General features: G+C 41.2%; 1 protein-coding gene across 1 annotated transcript in view; it reads right to left on the bottom strand.

Moving 5' to 3' along the window:
* Nucleotides 1–13,908: 13,908 nt before the first annotated feature.
* Nucleotides 13,909–21,657, bottom strand: part of NBAS (NBAS subunit of NRZ tethering complex) — a gene marked incomplete at its 5' end in the record, with an annotated part of 193,283 nt that continues 185,534 nt past the window's right edge. Inside the window, one exon of the mRNA XM_082481713.1 lies at nucleotides 13,909–14,669. Coding sequence (XP_082337839.1) covers nucleotides 14,394–14,669 — 276 coding nt within the window. The 3' untranslated portion in view covers nucleotides 13,909–14,393. The remainder of the gene's footprint in view (nucleotides 14,670–21,657) is intronic.

Raw genomic sequence — 21,657 nt, forward strand, 5'->3', positions numbered from 1 at the left:
CATAGGTTTTGAATTATATTCTGAATTTCCAGTAGTGATGTGGTTGAACGAGCAGAAACAATTTGTGGATGCTGCAAATGTCTTAAAGATTCTCAAGGACATGGTTAAAGCCTCTTATCAAAGAAATGCCATGAAATTTAACCAAAAAGCTGGTACACTGGTGAAAGAAGAATTAAAGTTGTAAATACAAGAAATGAGAATAACAGTTTACACAACAGCACTGCAGAAGCGTGGATGGGGTTACCATAAACCACAAAACAAGTTGAGAACATGAGTACAACACAAAACTAATTCTGAACTGAAGGCAGAGGAGCATTGCATGAAGGTCATGAAAAGTGGCGATTCCATTCTGCAAAGTATTGACAAGGCCATAACTATGGTACAATATTGGAAATAAAATTTGAAAAATCAAGGAGAAGCCAAAGGAAGTGTTCTAAAAAGTAAGAAGGGGAAAAAAGATATATAGAGAAAAAAAAACAAACAAAGAACTCTATTTGTTTAAATTAGAGAAGATTTTTTTTAAAAGCCTTTCAGAATATACAATGTCATAATAATGAAGGAGGCAACATTGGGGTATTCCCCAAGATGCAAATAGTTAATTTGAGAAAGAGAGATTTTTCTATTACATTTTTAGGAAAATTAAACAAAGCAAAGCTTTTCAACATGATGACAGTTAAGTACAAGGACTAATTATCTGTGCAGAGTATCTAGCACAGCTTCTAATTTGGCCTCTATTAATGTCAAATCACTGCTTGAAACAGGAGTGGCGGGGCAAATACCCGATAATGCGGAGCCCAGTTTCTGTCTCTTGGCACTGGGTTGATTTTCTCAGTGTCGAAGACGTTTGACCTGGTTTCTTTCTAGATAATGAATGGGATGAAAAAAAAAAAAAAAAAAAAGATCTCTGCAGGGAATTTATTTGTGCTATATATTTGTAATTGCTTACTCACAAGAGGTTGTGAGAGATATTTTTAAAATAATGAACTTTAAGGGCAAGAATTGGCTATTTGCTAAATGTATCAGATAGTTCTTATGTTAACCCTGAAAATAGCACAGCAGAATGGCAGTAGTTACAGTATGTCACTTCCTCCAGCATTAAAAAGGGCGCTGTTTTTCCAAGGTTTTGCATTTTGGATAGCAGATTCCATTACCTCAACTAAGCATTTTTCACTGTTATGTCCAATAAGATACCAGAATATCCATGAAAACTTGGATTTGGAGTCAGAGAAAATAATATCATCTGAAAGTCCAGGTGTAGCTCTGAGGAAAAGACTCAATTAGCAGAGACAGATGCGTCGTAGAACTAGATGCAACTCTAGTCCATGATGCATAAGGATAAAGTGATACTTGACAAAACTTGGAGCGAGCTAGAATTTTTACAAGGTATTAAACAGGAAAAGGGTTTCCTCACGTATTGCTACAACAAATGAGGCAAAAAATAGGGAACTGCTTTGCACTGGAAACTGAGCTACAGAGTTGCTAGCAAAATGACGATGATGACTGTGGGAAGGGAGCTAGGACAGCTACCAGGATTACAGAAACTGAAGCGTACGCATGTGAAGGAAGGCAAAATCCCAGGGAACTCTGTGCCCACGGGTCAAGGGGCTTCACATTCCGCATCGCAGAAATGTGACAGGGCTACATCATGGACTTTTACATTCAACATCAAGGGTTTTTTAATAAATCTCTCCCATGTAAATGTATTCCCTGTTAGGAATAAACCTTTATACTAACTTCCTACTAAAAGAGAAAAAAAAAAAAAAAAAAAAAAGTCAGGCATGTCTGTTTTAGCTTCCATAGTGTACGGGACTTTATAGTATTTTCTAACAGGACACAAGCTGACACTGAATGTCCTTTCTGCCTGCATTTTGGGAAACCAACCAGGTTGGAAGCTGTCTAATCATAATGGTGTGGGGCTAAGCTTAACAGGACATTAACCAATGAGCCACATCAGTAGCCCAAAAGAAAAATCTAAACCTAAGGCATGGGCTGATCCTCTGTTCAAGGACCCCTGACATCAGCGCAGCAGAGAAATCTCAGGGGAGAAATCCCACGGCACATCCTTCAAAAGCCCCCTGGAGCCCCACTGCAGCCAAAGCTCCAGATCTCATCTCTCTCCTAACCCTGCTCTTGTCCATCAGCGTACCCAAGGGCCTTCCTGAGCCTCAGCCACCTGAGTTCAGGTGGTCCAAATGAAAATGTTCTCCAGGAGTAACTCTGTCTGCTCCCGACCTCTTCCCAGGGCAGCCTCTCCTCGGCTCCCCTCCAGCCGCAGCTCCAGGCTCAAGGTGAGAGAGAGGGAAATGGGGCATTTCAGCGCTGCGCCGCCGGACTACACGCTTTGGGATCTGAACGTCTCTCCCTCCTGCTGAGGCTCAGCTCTCTGCCTGGGACCATTCCCACCTGCAACTTCAGACTTACAGAAATCACCAGATCTAGGTGGGAACGTACAAATCAGGACAGTGTTTTGTTGAGTCACCTCTACCTTTCCACAGGAACATCAGGCACTATGTCCACCCTTTTAAGAGAAAGAGCTTTAACTCATCTTTTCCCACACTGGCACCCCCATACAGAAGGCTGAACGCACCCTGTGACTTCGAACAGGTTAAGAACAAAGAACCATATGGGCTTAGTTCCAGGCCAGACAGAAATCACTGCCAATTCAAAGCACAGAGCTAATGCATCTGTGTAACATCATCTAATTATTGGCAGATAGATTATTGCACAGCATTCTCCCAGGCCATCATAAACAATGCACAACCATGCTTTGGGATACAAGCCATGAATTCATAGCACTGGGGTCTGAAGCTCTTTTCAAGTCATTTTATGCTAAACATCTGTAAAGGAGATTTTTGTTGCTATACACAGGGGTATCTACGTAATTTACATATCTCAGATTCTGATGCACTTCTATCACCATCTTCCCTTCCTCTTACATAAAATTAAAAGACCTTTAGCTAAGTAATCCAGGAGCAAAACAATGGCATATGTTGAGCTTTTAAATCCTGTTAGCCAAATGATTAGATGAATTAAAAATACTAGAAGCTCAGAAAAGTAACAGGTTTTGGTAAGCAATCTAGGGAATAAAACTTGTGTAAAAACAGCCACTGAAATATTTGAAATAAGAAAAATCAGTAAAAATCTAAGCTTGCTTGCAAGTAATTCAAACAGGAAAACCAGGCTACATTTGTTCATTTAATTTTCCATAACAAATGGCTGGAATAGGTCTAAAAAGAGCAACCTTCTTCTGTTCTTTCAGGCCTATAGTGTTCGTAGCCCTCATGATGCTATGGTTAAACGGCAAAGGAGAACAACTGGGATAGGCACCCACAAACGGATTAACCATACAACCACTCATAAATTGAAGGTAATGTTAACACAAAAATAATTTACCTCTCTCTAATCCATCTTCTCTCCACTTTGTGCTCTAACTTCTTAAAAAGAGGGAAAAATTTGAGCCAAAGGCCCTGCTCTTTCTTCTGGCACGTGTCTGGAGGGAGTATCCATGATCTGGTGGGGGGTACGTTTCCTAGGGGCTGCCCTAAAAGAGAGGAGCAGGCTGGCCAAGCAGCAAAAGTCTCCGGACACCTCTGGACAATCACCATCTTTTCACTCATAAACTCTACCAATAGGAAGCTTCGTACAGTGTAGTCTTAGTAAAAACGGCATCAAAAAGGCATCCTATAGAGTCACTGGAAAGAAAGAACACAATTCAAATCTCAGTTGGTTTGGTCTTAGAGCTACATATCCTCTTCACTAGGCTTTAGGATTAAGTCCCTCCTAAGAGGATGTTTCCAAAAGTGACTACCAAAGATACATTAATAAACTTACAGTTACAGTTTTGGTACAACGACTTTGGGTCTCTTCAGATTTTGGTAACGCCAGAAGCTGTGACGGTACATCCCCGGTGCTATAGGAGTAGTAACAACTGTTAAAATTCTCCAGGCCAACAAAGCCCTCCTTCCTCTGCCCCACAGTTAACTTTTTCCAGCTCACCATACAAACCACTAACTGCAAAGAACAGGCGGGGGAAATTTCATCCCATAAGGTCAACGTCTCAAAGTTACAAATGCATTAAGCAATGCAATCTGATCTGCAGCTCTTAGGAGCTGGAAAAGCTGCCAGCTCCAAGAACCGAAAGCTGACGCTCTTGACATCAAACACCCCCGAAATGTTATTTTCCACCGCAATGGTAAATACTAGTCTTTAATAGAGGGGAGAGCTCTCAGGCCGAGGGTTAAGCCAATCTCATCAGTAGAGTAGGGCTTTGAGATGTTGGCTGTCAACCAACCACCTCCCACGCATGGTTGTGTGATGCTTCTCAGTAATCTTCAGTGGCAGCTCTGTAAACACCGGAGGTTGTGTTATTCAAACTTACCCCAGGGATGCCAGGAATTACACCACACTTCTCCCCGCAATTATGATGCTGCTTTGCCTGTGGATATTCCTCTGCTTAAGCCTTTATAGATTTGAAATTGGGTGGAGGATAGAGGTGTTTTAGGATTACAAAATCCAGCTTGCTGATTTCTGTTCACCTGCGGATTTAATCCTTAATTGTTGAACTGTGATTAAAGCCAGAAGCTGAAACCAGCAGCTGCAGTAAGTAACATGGCAATGACAGGAGATCTTCCCAAATAAGTTAGTTCTTGTTACCAATCGGTTTTCTCCTGGGACAGATTACATCCATAGGACAACAGATTGGACTGGTATTGCAAGCCAGGAAAAATATTTACTCCGTGCTGTCAGAGGCCTCTCCCAACAGCACCAAACAGCATTAAATCCTTGCTAAAATTCTCAAATGCCACAAAATGCCGTGAAAAACAAACAAGAAAATGCAGAACATTGTCAGTGTCTTCCATCACAGCAGTAGCAGGGAATTTAGCATAGAGAGGTGATTCCACTCCCTGTTTTGTTCCACTGTTGGTGATCCTAAGGACCTTGAGACTTTTGCCATAGGTGCTAGAGATTGAGATCAGTGAGCATCTGAGCGAACAAGGAAACACTTCAGAAGCTGCTCACTGCATTCCAGGTCTGCAGTTTAAACAGACAGAGCTGCAGCTACTGGTACTTTTCTGTGTATATCGGATTCTTTCAGTTTTCAGGGGCGTTATTCTACAATCAAGCCGAAACTGAGACGTTGCCACAAGCACCACCTGTGCTCTCATTCCTTACTTCTCTGACTTTTCAGCTTACAGGATGGAAAAAACAACTTTTTAAGTCAATAATACCACATTTAAAGCAGGATCTTGCAGTACAGAGGAGTTATCAAAAATACCAGCTATTTTTAGAGGCCTCATGTGGGCAACTGAAAAGTATTTTATTGGTATTTCATGAAATTAGATGTAAATGTGTTAAAAAGCTCCTGCAGCTAGTAAAGTGCTAAGTGCAAAAGTTATTTTTCCTTTACCCTTTCGTTTTTTCAATACTGACGATTTTATGCATAAATATGATTATGGAATGATAAGAAAAAAGAAGGAACTACTCTTTCTGGCTTCGGAGAGGACTGATGGCTTTACTATGCCTTCTGCAAACTAATCTTAGGAGTCGAACCCAAGTCTTTCCCTTTGTTTTCACTCTTAAAATATTGCTTGACGTTTACTGAAATCTGAAGAAATACCCTATTTTCCACATCCTCTCCTGAAAGTCACTGAAAAAAGAAGTTCCGAAAGACCCGCCTGTTCATTTCTAAGCAGAGATGCTCTTGAAGCTGTCACCGATGTTCCTTCATTTCCTTTGAAAGAGAGAGTCCGATTGCCCAGATCCAGGGCATAAACAGAGCACTGACTTTTACTTTTACAGAGGCGCTGTATCCTTCCTGGCCTGTAGTGTATTTCCCCGCTAATTGCCACATAAGACCAAACTTTCATTTGAACTAAGAATCATCAGAAAAAGCAAGGAAACGTTGAACGGAATTTATGCAAAGATCACGTTATGTGATGTCTTCGCTGCTTTATTCTCTAAGCACATCATCTTTAACACATAATGGAAATATTCTGTTGCATACAGGTGCAGTGCTTTCACAGTATGAGTCTTTACTGGGGCCTTCAGGGACTACCACCATAACAAATACTGCTCTCTAAAAGCAAAATGATCTGCAGGAATCATCAAATAATTAAAAAAACCTAGAGCTCACATTACAAACTGTGGCTTGTAGTCTCCTTTATTCGTTTACTCATTGCTCATCTCTATAAGAAAGATATACTACTTTCATTCCTCTCCAGAACAAGACCCTCAAACTCCTGAATTGTGTGTGTTAAATACAACATTTTAGAAAATCCCACAGTTAGTCTGAGCTGTTTGGTGTGGTCGTGCCAGTTGTTTTTCCATCATCATCAGCAAGAAAAAAAAAAACCCTAACCACACTACTTAAATATTTACCTAGGAGTTTCCTTCCTCTGGAGTTCTATCAAGTCATTGAAGAGATGTAGATTACACCTGGATATGAAGCTAACAACAACCCAAAACGTAAATCTTTAAATATCTTGAATCTTGAACCACATCAAACTGGACCTTACTTCATATGGGAAGCCGTATCTCACAATCACTTTTAGCTTTTCATCCACTCGCATCCAGCAATTTTGAACAGTTTAAGAAAGTGCCAAGGATTGAAAAATAATCACATCTTAGCAACATTTTTGTTACAGAACAGCTGTAGCATTTATAGCTCCATAGTCCACTTTGGCCAAGGCTAGTTTGTGCTCCACTTTTCTCAGCAGTGTCTTTACCAGAAATAACACTTAAAGCAGCGCTATGACAAACATTCATTAAGAGCTTAAGAGAGTGGAAGAGGTCACAAAAGAAACACTTCCAGAACCGGACCTGAAATCGCACTACCATTCCCTTTTTGAGATTATATAGGATACTGCCTAGATATATTTCACATACATACTGTTGAAAGTTCCATTCAAATACTGTTGTGCCTTTTTTCCTCTATAGCCGAAACCAGCGCAGATGGTGCTACCAGATTAATTAAAATCACCCCCCGGTTTCATTCGCAGTTTGTGTTCTGTATTGTTCTCCCGTTTAGACAAAACTCCTTCTGCTTATTTGTTTTCAAGCATTACTTTTTATTTTTAAACAGCATACATCTGCTTTGCTCATTAGAATAAATATTTTACACGCACGTTACGCAGAAGAAGATTCTCCCAGGAAAAGGCCGCCGGGCAGTTTTCTGTACCTGGGTTGTAAAGGACGTTGGACTATAAATCAGAGCTCTGTGTGACGCTGGTACCTCTGCTACGGTGCCTTGCAGGCGAGGGACGCCAAGGAGGGCAGGCTAAGAGGACATTCAGTGAGGAGGCGTCAGCACAACCTGGCAGAAGGTGCTGATTTCAGAGGGAGAGGAATACACGTTAAGTAGACAATTCGGTTTTAACGGGAACCACATTTTTTTATGTTAAGGTTTATATCTACTGACTTTCGCCATTAAGTCTTATTTCCCTGGGAGATCACCACTAATTGTTTCCCTCTTTTTCCTCATAAATAGTGCACCAGGTCTAGTATTTTATTACCTTTGTGCCTCGAGAAGAGAGGCTGACTTGCACCGACAGCTATCAGGAAATGTTTTAGCATTTCATATCTTCAGAAGAACGAATCTCAGTTTAACACTCAGCTTTGTGGGAATTAGGCACGCTGACCAGTGACTAAATCGGATTCTTCAGCTTCTACAGCTATTTCAGTAACAACCACATATATATTGATTATAAATAAAAAATTTCTAGTAACCGTCATGTATCTGGCATCGATAAGCGACGCAGGAAGCCGGGGTTTGGGACTGACATGGCTGTGCAACAGGGAAGCTTTTGGGGTCTCTGCCATCTGCTCCCAGGCAGACTCAGGAAGCATGGTCTCTATTTTTAGGTAGAAATGCTGAGCATGCTGTCAGATCTAGCTATGACTGAGCTGGACATCACCTCAGACTTTATCTTCAGTTTGCACAGCTTAGTGTATTCTGCGAAGGTTCAGTCAACATGATAAAACACCCGGCTTTGTTCAAATAGCACAGTCATTAGCATGAGCACTGAGCCATCCCCTTTGTTAGCCAATCCCAAAGCAAGTGAAGAAAAATGACAGATGAAATTTATCACTATAAGAAGAAATCAAAGTAAATAAGATTTTCACGTTTCTGAATGTCACAGTATCATAGAATCATAGGGTTGGAAGGGACCTCTGGAGATCATCTAGTCCAACCCCCCTGCCAGAGTAGGGATACCTTAGAGCAGGTTGCACAGGACGGGATCCAGGCAGGTTTTGAATGTCTCCAGAGATGGAGACTCCACCACCTCCCTGGGCAGCCTGTTCCAGTGCTCTGCCACCATCAAGGTAAAGAAGTTCCTCCTCATGTTTAGGTGGAACTTCCTATACTCAAGTTTGTGCCCGTTACCTCTTGTCCTGTCACTGGGCACCACCAAAAAGAGCCTGGCCCCATCCTCCTGGCACCCTCCCTTTAAGTATTTATAAGCATGGATCAGGTCCCCCCTCAACAGTCTTTTTTCCAGACTAAAGAGACCCAATTCCCTCAGTCTTTCTTCATAAGAGAGGTGTTCCAGTCCCCTAATCATCTTGGTAGCCCTATGCTGCACCCTCTCCAGCAGTTCCCTGTCCTTCTTGAACTGGGGAGCCCAGAACTGGATGCAGTACTCCAGATGCGGCCTCACCAGGGCAGAGTAGAGGGGGAGGATGACCTCCCTCAACCTGCTGGCCACACTCTTCTTGATGCACCCCAGGATGCCATTGGCCTTCTTGGCCACCAGGGCACATTGCTGGCTCATGGTCATCCTCTTGTCCACCAGGACTCTCAGGTCCCTTTCCACAGAGCTGCTCTCCAGGAGGTCAGCCCCCAACCTGTACTGCTGCATGGGGTTATTCCTCCCCAGGAGCAGTACCCTACACTTGCCCTTATTGAATTTCATAAGATTCCTCTCTGCCCAACTCTCCAGCCTGTCCAGGTTTCTCTGTATGGAGGCACAGCCTTCTGGTGTATCAGCCACCCCTCCCAGCTTTGTATCATCAGCAAACTTGCTGAGGGTGCACTCTATCCCCTCATCCCAGTCGCTGATGAATATATTGAACAGGACTGGACCCAGTACTGACCCCTGGGGAACACCACTCGTCACTGACCTCCAACTAGACTCTGTGCCCCTAACCACAACCCTCTGAGCTCTGTCTTGCAGTAGTCAGAGAGGTTCTGAGGGATTTTTTTATTTTTCTATGAAGTCTTCACTGTTGTAATTACCTACTGAAAATACTGGTTGTAGTTAAAAAAACAACTCTCCTAAGCACTAAGGGAAGATGAGGCACTGTAACCATGTTGCTAAAAGTCTTCCTGCTCTGCCATGGGATGCTCATTCATTCTGACAACTCAGTGCTTCATGTCCATCTAGTGCAACAGAGCACCATGTGAAAGTTTAAGGCACTGAACTCTTATGGAGAATGGAACCACGTCAGCAGCTGATTTAACCAAGCTAAAAGAAAGACCCTGTTTCTGCCCATCCATAGGACCTTTATCTACTCTTCTGCTTTTATATATGTGCCTCATCTTCTGCAAAATGAGCTAGCTGTTTTCAAGTGCAGGCAGTTGCTGAAGACTTGTTTACTGTTTTGTGTCTACAAAAGGGGACCAACAGTAAAGGTGTCAGAGTGCTGATGAAGACAAGTTTTTGAGTAAGAACAAGGGTTGGAGGAAAAACTGTTGAAAGTCTTTGTGAAATATACTGTCTGGGTGATCAACTGGTAAATGGACTTTGATCTTTAACTACAATGATGTACATGAGAAAAACAGTCTTAAAATAAACTGTAAAAACATATAAAGTACTGTAATGTCAAATGACTGCTACCAATATAGAAAGAGCTCAGGGTAAAACCAAATAATCCTGTGCAAATACTGCCTCGAGTGGTCAGTAACGGTTAAATAACCAAACTGAAAAGCATTTTTATGCTACTAGATGAACCTTTACTGTGTCTACAGCATTTGATACAATGCATGGCTCTGCTCCGCCCTTCCGTGGCTCAAAGAATACACCAAAAAAAAGATACAGAGAGAAATAAAGCATACTAGGACTCAACAGGTTGGAAAAGACAGAACTAAGACTTAGCATATTAGAAGCCCATAACAAAAGAAAGAGTGAACAGTGATTCAGTTTTTCAGTTTTTTTTTTTTCTGGTATAAGAAGTAGGGACGTCATTTGAAACAAAGGAAAGATGAAAACACGTAAATGGTGGAGGTGACTCTTCTGGTTGACAGCTGAGTTTATGACCAAGTGGGCATACAGATCAAGTCCGACAACTTTGGCAGTGAGACAAGCCTCAGGGCTTTACTGGAAATGTGTACTCTCTTTTAAAAATACTCGACTTTAGGAACCTGGACATTTCTAAGTGGGAAATGTGGCAGACACGGTGGGCAATGCTACAACAATAAATCCATTTTGAAGGGGGAACACTTCTAGTTTTGTGTTCATTCCCTTCCTTCAGAATCTCTCCGTCTATCATCAATCAGTGTGATAAGCCAGCAAGGTGCTGGATGTTACTTGCTGTGTGTTTTGCAGTGAAATATAACCCTAGCGAAATCCTCGCCTTTGCCCCATTTTTCATTTACTTCAATTGCCGCGGCCGTTTGCTGTTGCCCTGCCTTGGATTTGCTCTCCAGCCAGGGCTTCCTCGTTCGGTACTCACCTGCTGACAGATGACAGTAGGTAAAACCTTCAGTTCCAACGCGGTCTGCTGTCATCCCGTGCTGCTGCATAAGCAACACGTTCTTTGCGGGAGGAGCTGGCTGGGTGGTCGCCCACCATCGCTCTCGGGAGGAAACGGTCCACGGTTTCACCCCGGTTTTGTGGGTAACACGGGCGCTTCACAGTCTGGGTACTGAAAATGAAATCTGGCCTTGCAGGGAATACGTGCCCAGATGCGGGGTTTTGAAGGGAAAGCAGAGGTAAATAAAACAAGCTTGAAAAATGATTGTGTTTTTGCAAGCGTAGAAGTTTTACCCCTATGACGAAGGTACCCGCGTTCTGTGGTCATCCTCTCAAAGTGTGTTTCCACAGTGCAGAATGTCAAACAATAAATCACAGAACGAATCATCATACAAGGAAAATATCCGAATCATATGTAGCCACTCCACTCACTGAATTGCACTGCTTTTTTCATAAATACAAGTGTCTACTCCACATCTGTTGCAATGACATACTGTCTCCACTTATGATTTCCAGTAGAGAAAGAAATTGTGAGTTATGCTCTTTCTTCCATTATCTCTGGTTCTACTTATCCAAAAGAAAGGTGATATATTTTGCTGCTTTGGTGCACCTACCAGGTAGCAAAAAGCTCCTCAAAGATGCAAACGCTATCAGTGTTTTTCAGACAAAAGAGGATTAATTGCCCTAGGACGCATTGCTCCTGGGGACACAACTCAACACCTCATTCACCTTCCTTAGAGAGCACAAGCATCTCCAAGGCATGGACTCGTTTTGGGTAAAAACCTTCAGCTCATGCTGTATTCTGAACAGATCCCAACTGCAAATCAAACAAATTGACAAAACTGAACTGTCTCAAGTGCCAGTTGAGCACTTTAGCAATTTAAATTTTTTTTTTGTCCTAAGTACTATTAATAACACCAAGGTGAGTGAGTTTCTTAACCTAAAAATGATGCAAAACAAAACAAAACAAACCCCAAACCAACACAATAACATCTGCTAGTGTATCTTGGTCAGTCCCAGACCCTCAAATGCTATTCTACCGTACAGAAGATACTAAAAGGCTGGCATTGGGATACACGTATCCTTGGTATGTGCATCTTAAGTTGTTTTTGGGGTTTGGTTTTTTTTTTTGTTTGTTTGTTTGTTTTTTGGTTGTTTTTTTTTGTTTTTGTTTTTTTTTTTTTCTTAAACTTTATTTGGAACATACAGATAGGCCGAATATTTTGGATGTATATACTAAAACTGTTCCTTATAGACAAAAGTTTTGAATACAGAATAGATCAGGAAGGAAAGGAAAACATTTATCATGGATTCATGGATTTGTAATGGCAGCAAAACAGAAAATGGACAGAAGATCAATAACACTCATTAGGGCCTTATCTACAGCTCAGCTCTAAAAGTGCCACTAAACACAAACTTTTCATGATCCTGAATGAGAACGATCAGAAAATCTAGCACTGAACTTACTAACCTGAGAACAAAACATGCAGACACACCAAAAAGCTCCACCGTAAAGTACAGAAATACCTTCTACAGAATAACCCGAGGTTTTCTTGCCTTGCCATTTACCTGCATTTACTCATTTCCAGTTGCATTACCTTTTTTTAATTTTTCTTTTCTCTACAATTCCAGTATGCTTTGCTTTACTAGTCTGGGGCTCTTGAGACTGCTAACACAACAGAACAGAATTAAGGCAATATAGCTGAATGATATAAATTTAAATTTGATACGTATGACAGCTATATGGGTGAGATAATCTTCTGTACAACACCAAAGGACAGTTGAGGCCAGCAACTATAAAAAAAAAAATAAATAAATATAAATCTGAAGCATTGTTAAAAATCTTGTTAAGAGTTCGATGTAAAGTGGGAAGCAAAGCTAACATCTGAACAATTTTCACAGGCAGTAAACGGTGATACAACAAAGCAGATCCCAAGTCAAAGACGATTCTAACAGAGTCAGTTTTGGTTTCACAAGTGTCATGGCCCATTTCTAAACCCTGAAGTCTAGGAAAGAACTCAGTAACACAAATTTGTAACGAAATAGCTGCTTCAAGCTTTTAACCCACTCTTCTTCATTCTGTATGATTTAGGCTGACATTAAGGAAAAAGGGGGATTTTAGAAACTACTGTCTCAGTAACAGTCAGCTTGCTACTATCTTGTATAATGAAGGGGTTGGCTGTCCCAAACAGCAGAAAGCTGAGAGGAGGGTTATTACTGAAGCACCTGAACTGGATCCCTCTGTTGCCAAATTTTGACTGACTATTACCCGTGTTAATGGAACCCATCACCAGCGTCTGTACTGTGGGCACGCTAGGGACAGCCAAATCAAATCACCTATGAACTGCAATCACTGCACTAGAACGTTTTTCTTCTTCTTCTTTTGGGTTTTGTTTCTTTTGAGGAGAGAAGGCTGGGGGGGAAGCCAATACCTACAAGAAAGTTACCGAGACGCTGGAGCCAGGCTCTTCACAGCACGCACGGTGGGAGGATGAGAGACAACTGGCAGGAGCTGCAATGAGACAGGTTCAAACAAGAGGTTATACGTAGTAAGTATTTCAACACGGGGACAGCCAAGCAGCGGGACATCCATCCTTGGAGGTTTTCAAGACCCAACTGAATACAGCCCTGAGCAACCTGCTCGGCCATTAAAGGAACTCTGCCTTGAGGAGGAGGTTGGATTACATTACCTCTACAGATCGCTTCAAACCCGTATTGTCCTATGATCGGGTATACCGTTGCTGCACATTATGTAATCAAAATTGGATCTCAACACAAGATTAGACAAAAGATTTACAGATTAATTTTAACAACAAATTCCCATGAATAAGTGGAAACATCAAAACCTTCTGATAATGCAGGGTAATAAAGAGACAGTCCCCTTGTTAAAAAAACTGAGAAAACAGCAAGAAATACATTGCCTTATTAAGACAGAAATACATTTGGAAATAAACACAACTACTTAGTTTTTCAGAACTCCGGAGAAACGTAAGTAAAATACTTTGAAAGTGCATTCACATGTGTAGGATTTGAGATGGGGCTTCTCAAATCGCAGAGGAATATACCTCAAAGACTAGAACTGTCTGCAAGGATATAAGAGTTCAGCTTGTCTCTATGAATAAACATCACTGAGGAGAGACAGGAGTTTCAGAAAGAGTGGCTGAAGAAAGAAAATATTTTTCTTATCTAAGAGGAGGAAAAAAGAGAGTACAATAAATGTAAAATATTTTATTTATTGCAAACAAAAGCTGTGATAACAACATTGCACAATACCAAATTTTACGGTTTTTAAATTCTCAGCAGCTGTTCTTCATTGTGATTATTTTTTGTTGCTCCATATATCTTTATATTTTCACATTAGTTTTACATTATGACAAGAGTAAATTACTTACAGAAATTAATACAAATTGTATATAACCTCCCACCTTACTAATGCTCCATTTATAAGTCAGAGTGCAATAATTTAACACTTTGATCTGAAAAGGATTATTAGATTCAATGCTTTGCTAGTCATATAACAGAACGATATGGTCCGCACCGATAATTTTTTTAAACGATTAGAAGTACATGGGAACTGACTGTAAGTGTGCTGTTTGTATTTTCTACAAAACATAGGTAATGGCTTTGTTACTTCACCAGAACAACAATTTCTCCCTTTGTGTAAGATCTCCAGCAAATAGGAAACGCAGAAATCCAACATTTTCAGATCCAATGCTGAATAGCCTGGAGGGCAGTAGTAAAAGTCCTGAGTGCAGGATGAGTCCCACGGTAAGACATCAGGAGGGACCCGGCCTCTGCACTGAACCCTGCGTCTTTAAGTTGTTTTGCTATTTCTTCTACATCCCAGCCTCCTTCTCCCTGGTTAGCCAGTAAGTGGTCAATAAGGCGAGGATAGAAGGCGGTAGATATGCACTTCACCACTAACTTGGCGTTGAGGAGCAAGGAAAGTATTTCAGCATCGCAACTGGAATCATCAACCTACGAAGAAAGAAAAATCCAAAGTAATTAAAAATTAATTACCGGATACATCCATCAACTGGAAGGTGTCATGACTGTTCTCACTGCACAGTGTGACCTTGAAAGCAAGATGAGTATTCTGTATGAATTAACAACAGGGATATACCTTTACATATTCTGACATATGCCAGCAGGTAATAAAGAACCTGTGACCCAGGGATGTGGCATCCTTGAAGACCAGTTTAACCATTACTGTTGTGTGACCACATGACGTGGCTACTGCACACCGACATTTGGCACTGACACTTGACAGCTGAAATGAAGCAATTTTAAGTCTAATTAGTATAACAAAACATTTAACTTTGATTCTTTTCAGGACACCATTTAAAGCTTTCTGGTCTCTGTTTTTGTTCAAGCTAAAACAGTGCAGAGCTTTGCTTCCTCATGTTCACGTGCAACGGGCTTCATCCACTCCTTGCCCCCACTGCTGCCATCACGAGCACATTGCAACAGGCACTTCTTGCTTATAACCCAATTCTCTGCCCCATGAAGTTTCCACAACCATTCCTTAGGAACATGTAAAGGTGTCAAATTGCAGGTGGATTATTTTTTCCAGAAAGATTAAACGTAACTACAATCTATTAGTCCAAACAACCAAATGTACTAGTAAAAATCTTGCCTACTCAGACAGATACACTGTGAGAGATCACGCACACAATTTAACATGAACCATGGACTACTCTCTCCAGTTTCCCTATACAGGTAGTCAACCAGAAACAGGATGCTCAACGCATAAATCAGAACAGGTACATAATTTTCTCTTGAATGCATGGCATTGACAGACTCCCAACGTTTGGCATCTTATTTGGAGGAATCAAGAGAAGAGAAGGCTCCAGGGAGATCTTATTGTGGCCTTCCAGTACCTAAATGGGACCTACAGGAGAGCTGGGGAAGGACGTTTTACTAGGGCACGTAGCGATAGGAGGAGGGGGAATGACTTTAAATTGGAAGAGGGGAGATTTAGATTAAACATTAGGAAGAAATTTTTCACTTTGAGAGTGGTGAGGCACTGGAACTGGTTGCCCACAGAAGCTGTGGAGGCCCCATCCTTGGAAGCGTTTAAGACCAGGCTGGATGGGGCTTTGAGGAACCTGGTCTAGTGGAAGGTGTCCCTGCCTATAGCAGGGGGGTTGCCTGCCTACCTCTTCAAGGTCCCTTCCAACCTAAACCATTCTATGACTCTATGAATATTACACTTGCATGTAGAGCAACACAGAGCTCGTAAGGAACTACCAGGTCGCTCCTGGCATTGAAGTGGGTGGTAATCTGCCACTAGCTTTAGGAGAAAGAACTTCCTTTGAAGTAAGAACAAATTCTTTTAGAACAAAGGTCTTTATTGTACCTAAATAATTTTAGACTGATGAATTTAAGTTTCTCTCCTGTGAAAGAGCTGAAAAGTCATCATGATGACTGAAAGCGTGTATGTGATAAGCAACGGAAACACAGTAATTTGTTGCTCTATTTTGGAAGATGCACTCTATGCAATATAAAATATAATTAAAAAAGGAAAAAGACAGAACACGAAATATTGTAGCACAAAAAGTTGCTATGCTTTATCAAGTGTGAATCCTTAGATAATAGACTTCAGGTGAAGCTATTCTCCAAATAACTCTTTTTATTGCCTTCAATTTACCATTAATAGCACATGATCATTACTTTCAATCTACTATTTTCACTTGCTTTGGAACTTCAGAAGCTTTCCAGAAAAAGAGAATGGCTTTATCACGTTAACCAGGAGGAGAGTTTGCTGTTTCACCCTCATGCTATTCTTCCATTACTTCATTTAGATATTTGTGTTTTTCTTTCCGTTGAAATCTTAAAAATAAACTTACACAAACCTCTCCTGGATTACAAAGCTAATGCAATAGTGTGTAGCAGATCTAGGTCTAGTTTACTAAACAGTTCTAAGAACCGTAGGGATGCCCAGTCTTTAGGCTGACCGCTCTTTAAGTCTTTAATTATTCAATAATTCCTCTAAATTGTCATATGTTAACGACTGACATGTTTTCCTGTGGAAGACAGCCTGATGATTATATAAAATTCCTAGTGTTGGCATCTTATAGCGCACCACGCAGCACGCTAAGCCATTACCCAAACAGCTCTCATCTCTTCTGAAATGGGAGGCTGGAGGGACATTTCCCCGCCTCTGGGCTCCCTGAGCTCTATTCTTCACCGGTACGTAGGATGCAACTTTACACAGGGCTTCAGTCTTTGATTTTATGAACATAAAACACCAACAGTAATTACAATAATGAGATTAACAGCAGATGGGAAGTCTGATTTAAATTAGTTTTCTAGGCTATTATCCAGTTAACGAAAAGTCCTATAGATCATATAGTCCTATAGATCAGTACAATCAGCCAAAAACCTACAAATTGGAGAGAGACAAGTCTGAAAGTAAAAGACCTTTTTTAGGACAAAACCATTAAACATCTGAGCTGTACTATGGGGATGAAGATGTCCGCATGCAATACAGAAGCAGAGCAACCTGTCTGTACTCATGCATAAACGACATCATTGTGTCTTTACACATAACAAAAGAGCGCACAAAAGGCTCTTGGTTGTGTCTGACAGCTCATCCTTAAGGTCAAGTAGTCCAGTAGGTTTAAATTGATTAACATTTCCCATTTTCTGACTTCAAGGCTGTCTGAAGACCTGGTCAGAAAGAGGAAACCTTTGTAGTGTAAATGTCTCCAGGCAACTGGATGGAGACACAAGATGGCAATCACACCCTGGAAGGCATTTCACGCAGCTAAGGCCACCATCTATTCTGCAACTCTTCGTTAAATCTAAGCAGAGTCTGACAGGCGTGTGAAGAACACAGAGAAGCTAAGGTTTAATGAGAAATCTGTATAAAAATAGGCAGCTGAGAAAGATAGATTAACTATTTGCTTTTATCAGTTTTACAACTCCAGATCATGACAACATTTTGGATATCAATTGCACATGAAGAAACAGTCATTAGTTTAAATAAAAACAAATGCGCACGCAGAACTTCCTTACCAACATCTGTGCAGATTGTCAATAATGGAGCCACATCTGGCTGGCAACCATCACCAGCGGTGTTCCTCAGGGTTCAACTCTATGGCCAGTTCTGTTCAATATATTTATCAACAACCTGGACGCGGGAGTTGAATGTACCATTAGCAAGTTTACTGGTGACACCAAACTGGATGGTGCTGTTGACTCTCTTGAGGGACAATAAGCCTCACAGAGGGATCTAGATATATTGGAGTACTGGGCAATCATCAGTGGGATGAAATTTAACAAGTTCAAATCACGGATTCTGCACCTAGGACAGAGTAATGCCGGGCACAAGTATAAACTGGGGGAGGAGTGGCTGGAGAGCAGCCCTGCAGAAAGGCATCTGGGGGTGCTGGTCGACAGCAGGCTCAACGCGAGTCCGCAGTGAGCCCTGGCAGCCAAGAGGGCAACCCGCATCCTGGCTGGGGTGCATCAAACACAGCATCACCAGCTGAACCACAGAGGTGACTGTCCTGCTGGATTCAGCATCGGTGTGGCCTCACCTTGAGTACTGGGTGCAGTTCTGGGCCCCACAATTTAAGAAGGATGTGAAGGTACTCAACTGTTTCCAGAGGATGGCAACAAAGCTGATGAAACGGCTGGAAGGAATGTCCTATGAGGAGCGGCTAAGGACTTTGGGCTTGTCTATTTTTCTACGAAGAGGGTGGTCAAACACTGGAACAGGCTTCCTAGCAAGGTGGTTGATGCCTCAAGCCTGTCACTATTTAAGAGGCATTTGGATAATGCCCTTAAATAACATGCTTTAACTTTTGGTCAGCCCTGAATTGGTCAGGCAGTTGGACTAGGTGATGGTTGTAGGTCCCTTCCAACTGAAAGATTATATTCTATTCTAATAAATCAATGTATATTTCAAAACCTTAATTAAGATAGTTTTATTTAAGCATCGCTGCTCAGTGTATAAGCTGTAAGATTTTTTAAAATTAAATCAGTTTCAATTTACTTTAAGACTATATCTATTTAAAATTAGTTTTAAATTAGAACAACAAGCATTAAAGCAAAAACTACTAAAACAATATAAAGGTGAACACACAGAGCATGTATTTAAAACTAAAAATACACCACAGAGTCCAATATGGTGCCTGTACAAGAAATGACTCGGCAAACCCAGGAGTCCCCAGTCTATAAAAGAGGCAGCTTAGAGGGCACAAAGCAGATAGCAACATCATTAGAGCATACAGAGATTGATTAAACACGTTCTGTCATTAAAAAAAAAGAACTATGAAGCATTAAATGAATCTAGTAGGATCAGATTCACAGTAAATAAAAGGAAATAGTTGTTTTTTTACACAGTTGAACTCCGGCAAGTGATACTGCAGAATAAAAGCTCATCCAAGTTTAAGGAGAAATCGGACAAAATGGAGGAAGAAAACCACTGGCAGTTATTTAGGACACAAATACATACAGCTGAAAATGACTGGAAGGTGGGAGAGCAGTATCTTAGAAAAAGAGCTTATATATTTGCCTTACTCTTGTAGGGCTAGACTTAGAATTCTTCCCTTCATGGGAGCCAGGATACTGTTCCAGAGGGACTTTTGATCCTCAAAATTTTACCTTTTAAAAAATATTAATTCAAAACAACGTTAATTTTTCTTTGTCAATCATTTCATTCATATTTTAAACGTTGTTTAAATTAGCACAGATTGGCTGCAAAGTATACACTTCTAGTGTGCATACCAAATATCAGTCTACAGTAGAAACAGACTCCAAATGGCATTATATTTTCTTTTTCAAAATCACTTTTTTGACAAGACTTGTAAACAAGAGAGTAAAAGCAGATTAAAATAATTACTGAAAAGCAACCTTGCCATCCCAGTGTTAGAAAGCTGCTGCTTCTGGGCAGACAGCAGTGGTAGGATCTTATTCATGAGTCACTTCTGAGCTGCCTGCATATGCAGAGCTCCTACTATCCCAAGATCCTAACTAACTCTTAAAAAAAAATGGTTCAGAAAAGTTTATCGCTGATCCCAGAAACACTGTTCCAGTGATATGGGGTGCAGCTGACAGCAGTTTAAGCCAGTCTCAGAGGTGCAGGTACCTTCTGCACAAATGAATACACAACCATTTTCCACATTGTGCGAACATGCGAATGAACTATAAACCACAATAATGACAGCCTCAGAGTACGTTATGCCTATCTGGACTTCCATGTTGAGAGTGCTAAATTTTTCATTAGCGTACAACCTGTTACTTCTGGAAGGCTTAAATGGGAGAATACTTTTTCATATCCATCTCTCCTTCAGTAGGATTTGACAATGCAGATTTAGCGTGGTGCCCACACACAATGCACGTGTGTATGAGTAAAAGAACTAACGGGGATAATTATGCTAAGGAGAGGAAATCTTGACTTTTTTTTCTTGGCTTATATACCTATTTAGGTATTGGCTGAAATCTACTTTCAAGATGTAGGCATTCAGGTGGCATCTCTGATGACTAGCTCACTCCTTTAGAGTGCAATGATCAATACCTTTCCCTGCTGGTGACATGCGTATTCATCTCGAAAGGGAGACAGAACAGAAACAGAATTGCAACAGATGCAGCCATAATTTCCACTGAAGCAGTGCTACAGCACTCTGCTTCAAACAGGGCTTGTGCATTTTATCAGATGTCTCTTTAATGCAGAATTTATAAATGGATCTGCATCTACAGATGGAAAACCACATCTCAGCAACGTTCCCGTCAACAGGTACAGAAGTGAGGGCCCACTTGTACTCTGCCTCCACGAGTCCTGAACTCTTTCTGCACGTCTTCGGCAGAATGGGTAGGAGTCTTATCCCAGGCTATTAAGTGCTGCTCTTGGAGAGGACACGGGATTCCAGCTGTTTCCCTACCGCCCTTGACAAATGATCCAAACACAAAGCAGTTGTACAACCTGTATTCACCCCTACGCCGACTGCTGTATTTCTGATTCAGAATGACAGTTCGTGTCTTGCGCTGTCAGTGTGTAATTAGTAAGGGTTAAGCATGCTTGCCTGGGGCTTCGCCATCAGCGCACTGATGTTACCAACTGCAAATGGGCTCAGGCTGGGGGCACTCAGCTCCACCGAGGCAGCAGGTCCCCTGGGAAAGCAGAGACGGGGAGCCTGCAAGTTTTAAGAAAGCTTGTGGGTGAAATAGGTGGGCAAAGACCAGTTTTGCCACAGGTGGCACCTCTTCTGATGTACTCCAAAGAGGAACTTGAGGCATCTAGAAGGCTTTACTGATAAAGCACTGAGGCCCCCACAAATTCAAGCAACCACGAATCTAAGAATTTTGTGGATTCGCTCCCCAAGACCAAGAATACATCTTATATCAGCGCCCAATATTTTTTCTGGTTGCTAATATAGCCTAAGTGGACATTGTAATTGCTATGATGCAGTGTATCTGAAAAAAAGAAAAAAAAAAATCTCTCCTGCAACAAGAATTTCAGCTACGCAAGGGCAGGTTGGGTGGTATCTTTTGCCTAACTAAAGGGCAAGTCAGGGTCTGGGCAATTCCCCGTCAGCATTGTTTGTGGAGGTGCCTAGAGGTTCTGGTGTTACCAACAGGCAGTATTTCATCCATAACTTATGCATTATGAAATACGCATACTAATGGAAAGATAAGAGCTGCTGCTGATGCAACAGCAGAGAAGAACTGAACCTGCTATTTCCCAGTGTATTAGCTCTCCGCTACTACTGGAGATAAAAACACTTTTCGTTTTATTCTTGAATGGAGTCTATAGCTATAGGACAAATATATAGGGAGAAGAAGAAAACAAAGAGATATTTAAAACCCCTACAAAACTAAACTAGAGAGAGATATTTTACCATAATCACTATTATTATATACATAATTTCACAAGATTTCTTTTAAAAGGTAAGCCACACCAAGTGAGTAGGCATGAATGGCGTAAGACAATGGAGACAACTGGAAATTCCATTATTTC

This window comes from Vanellus vanellus (assembly GCF_965231255.1).
Source record: "Vanellus vanellus genome assembly, chromosome: 3".
In the NCBI taxonomy this organism is placed as follows: domain Eukaryota; kingdom Metazoa; phylum Chordata; class Aves; order Charadriiformes; family Charadriidae; genus Vanellus; species Vanellus vanellus.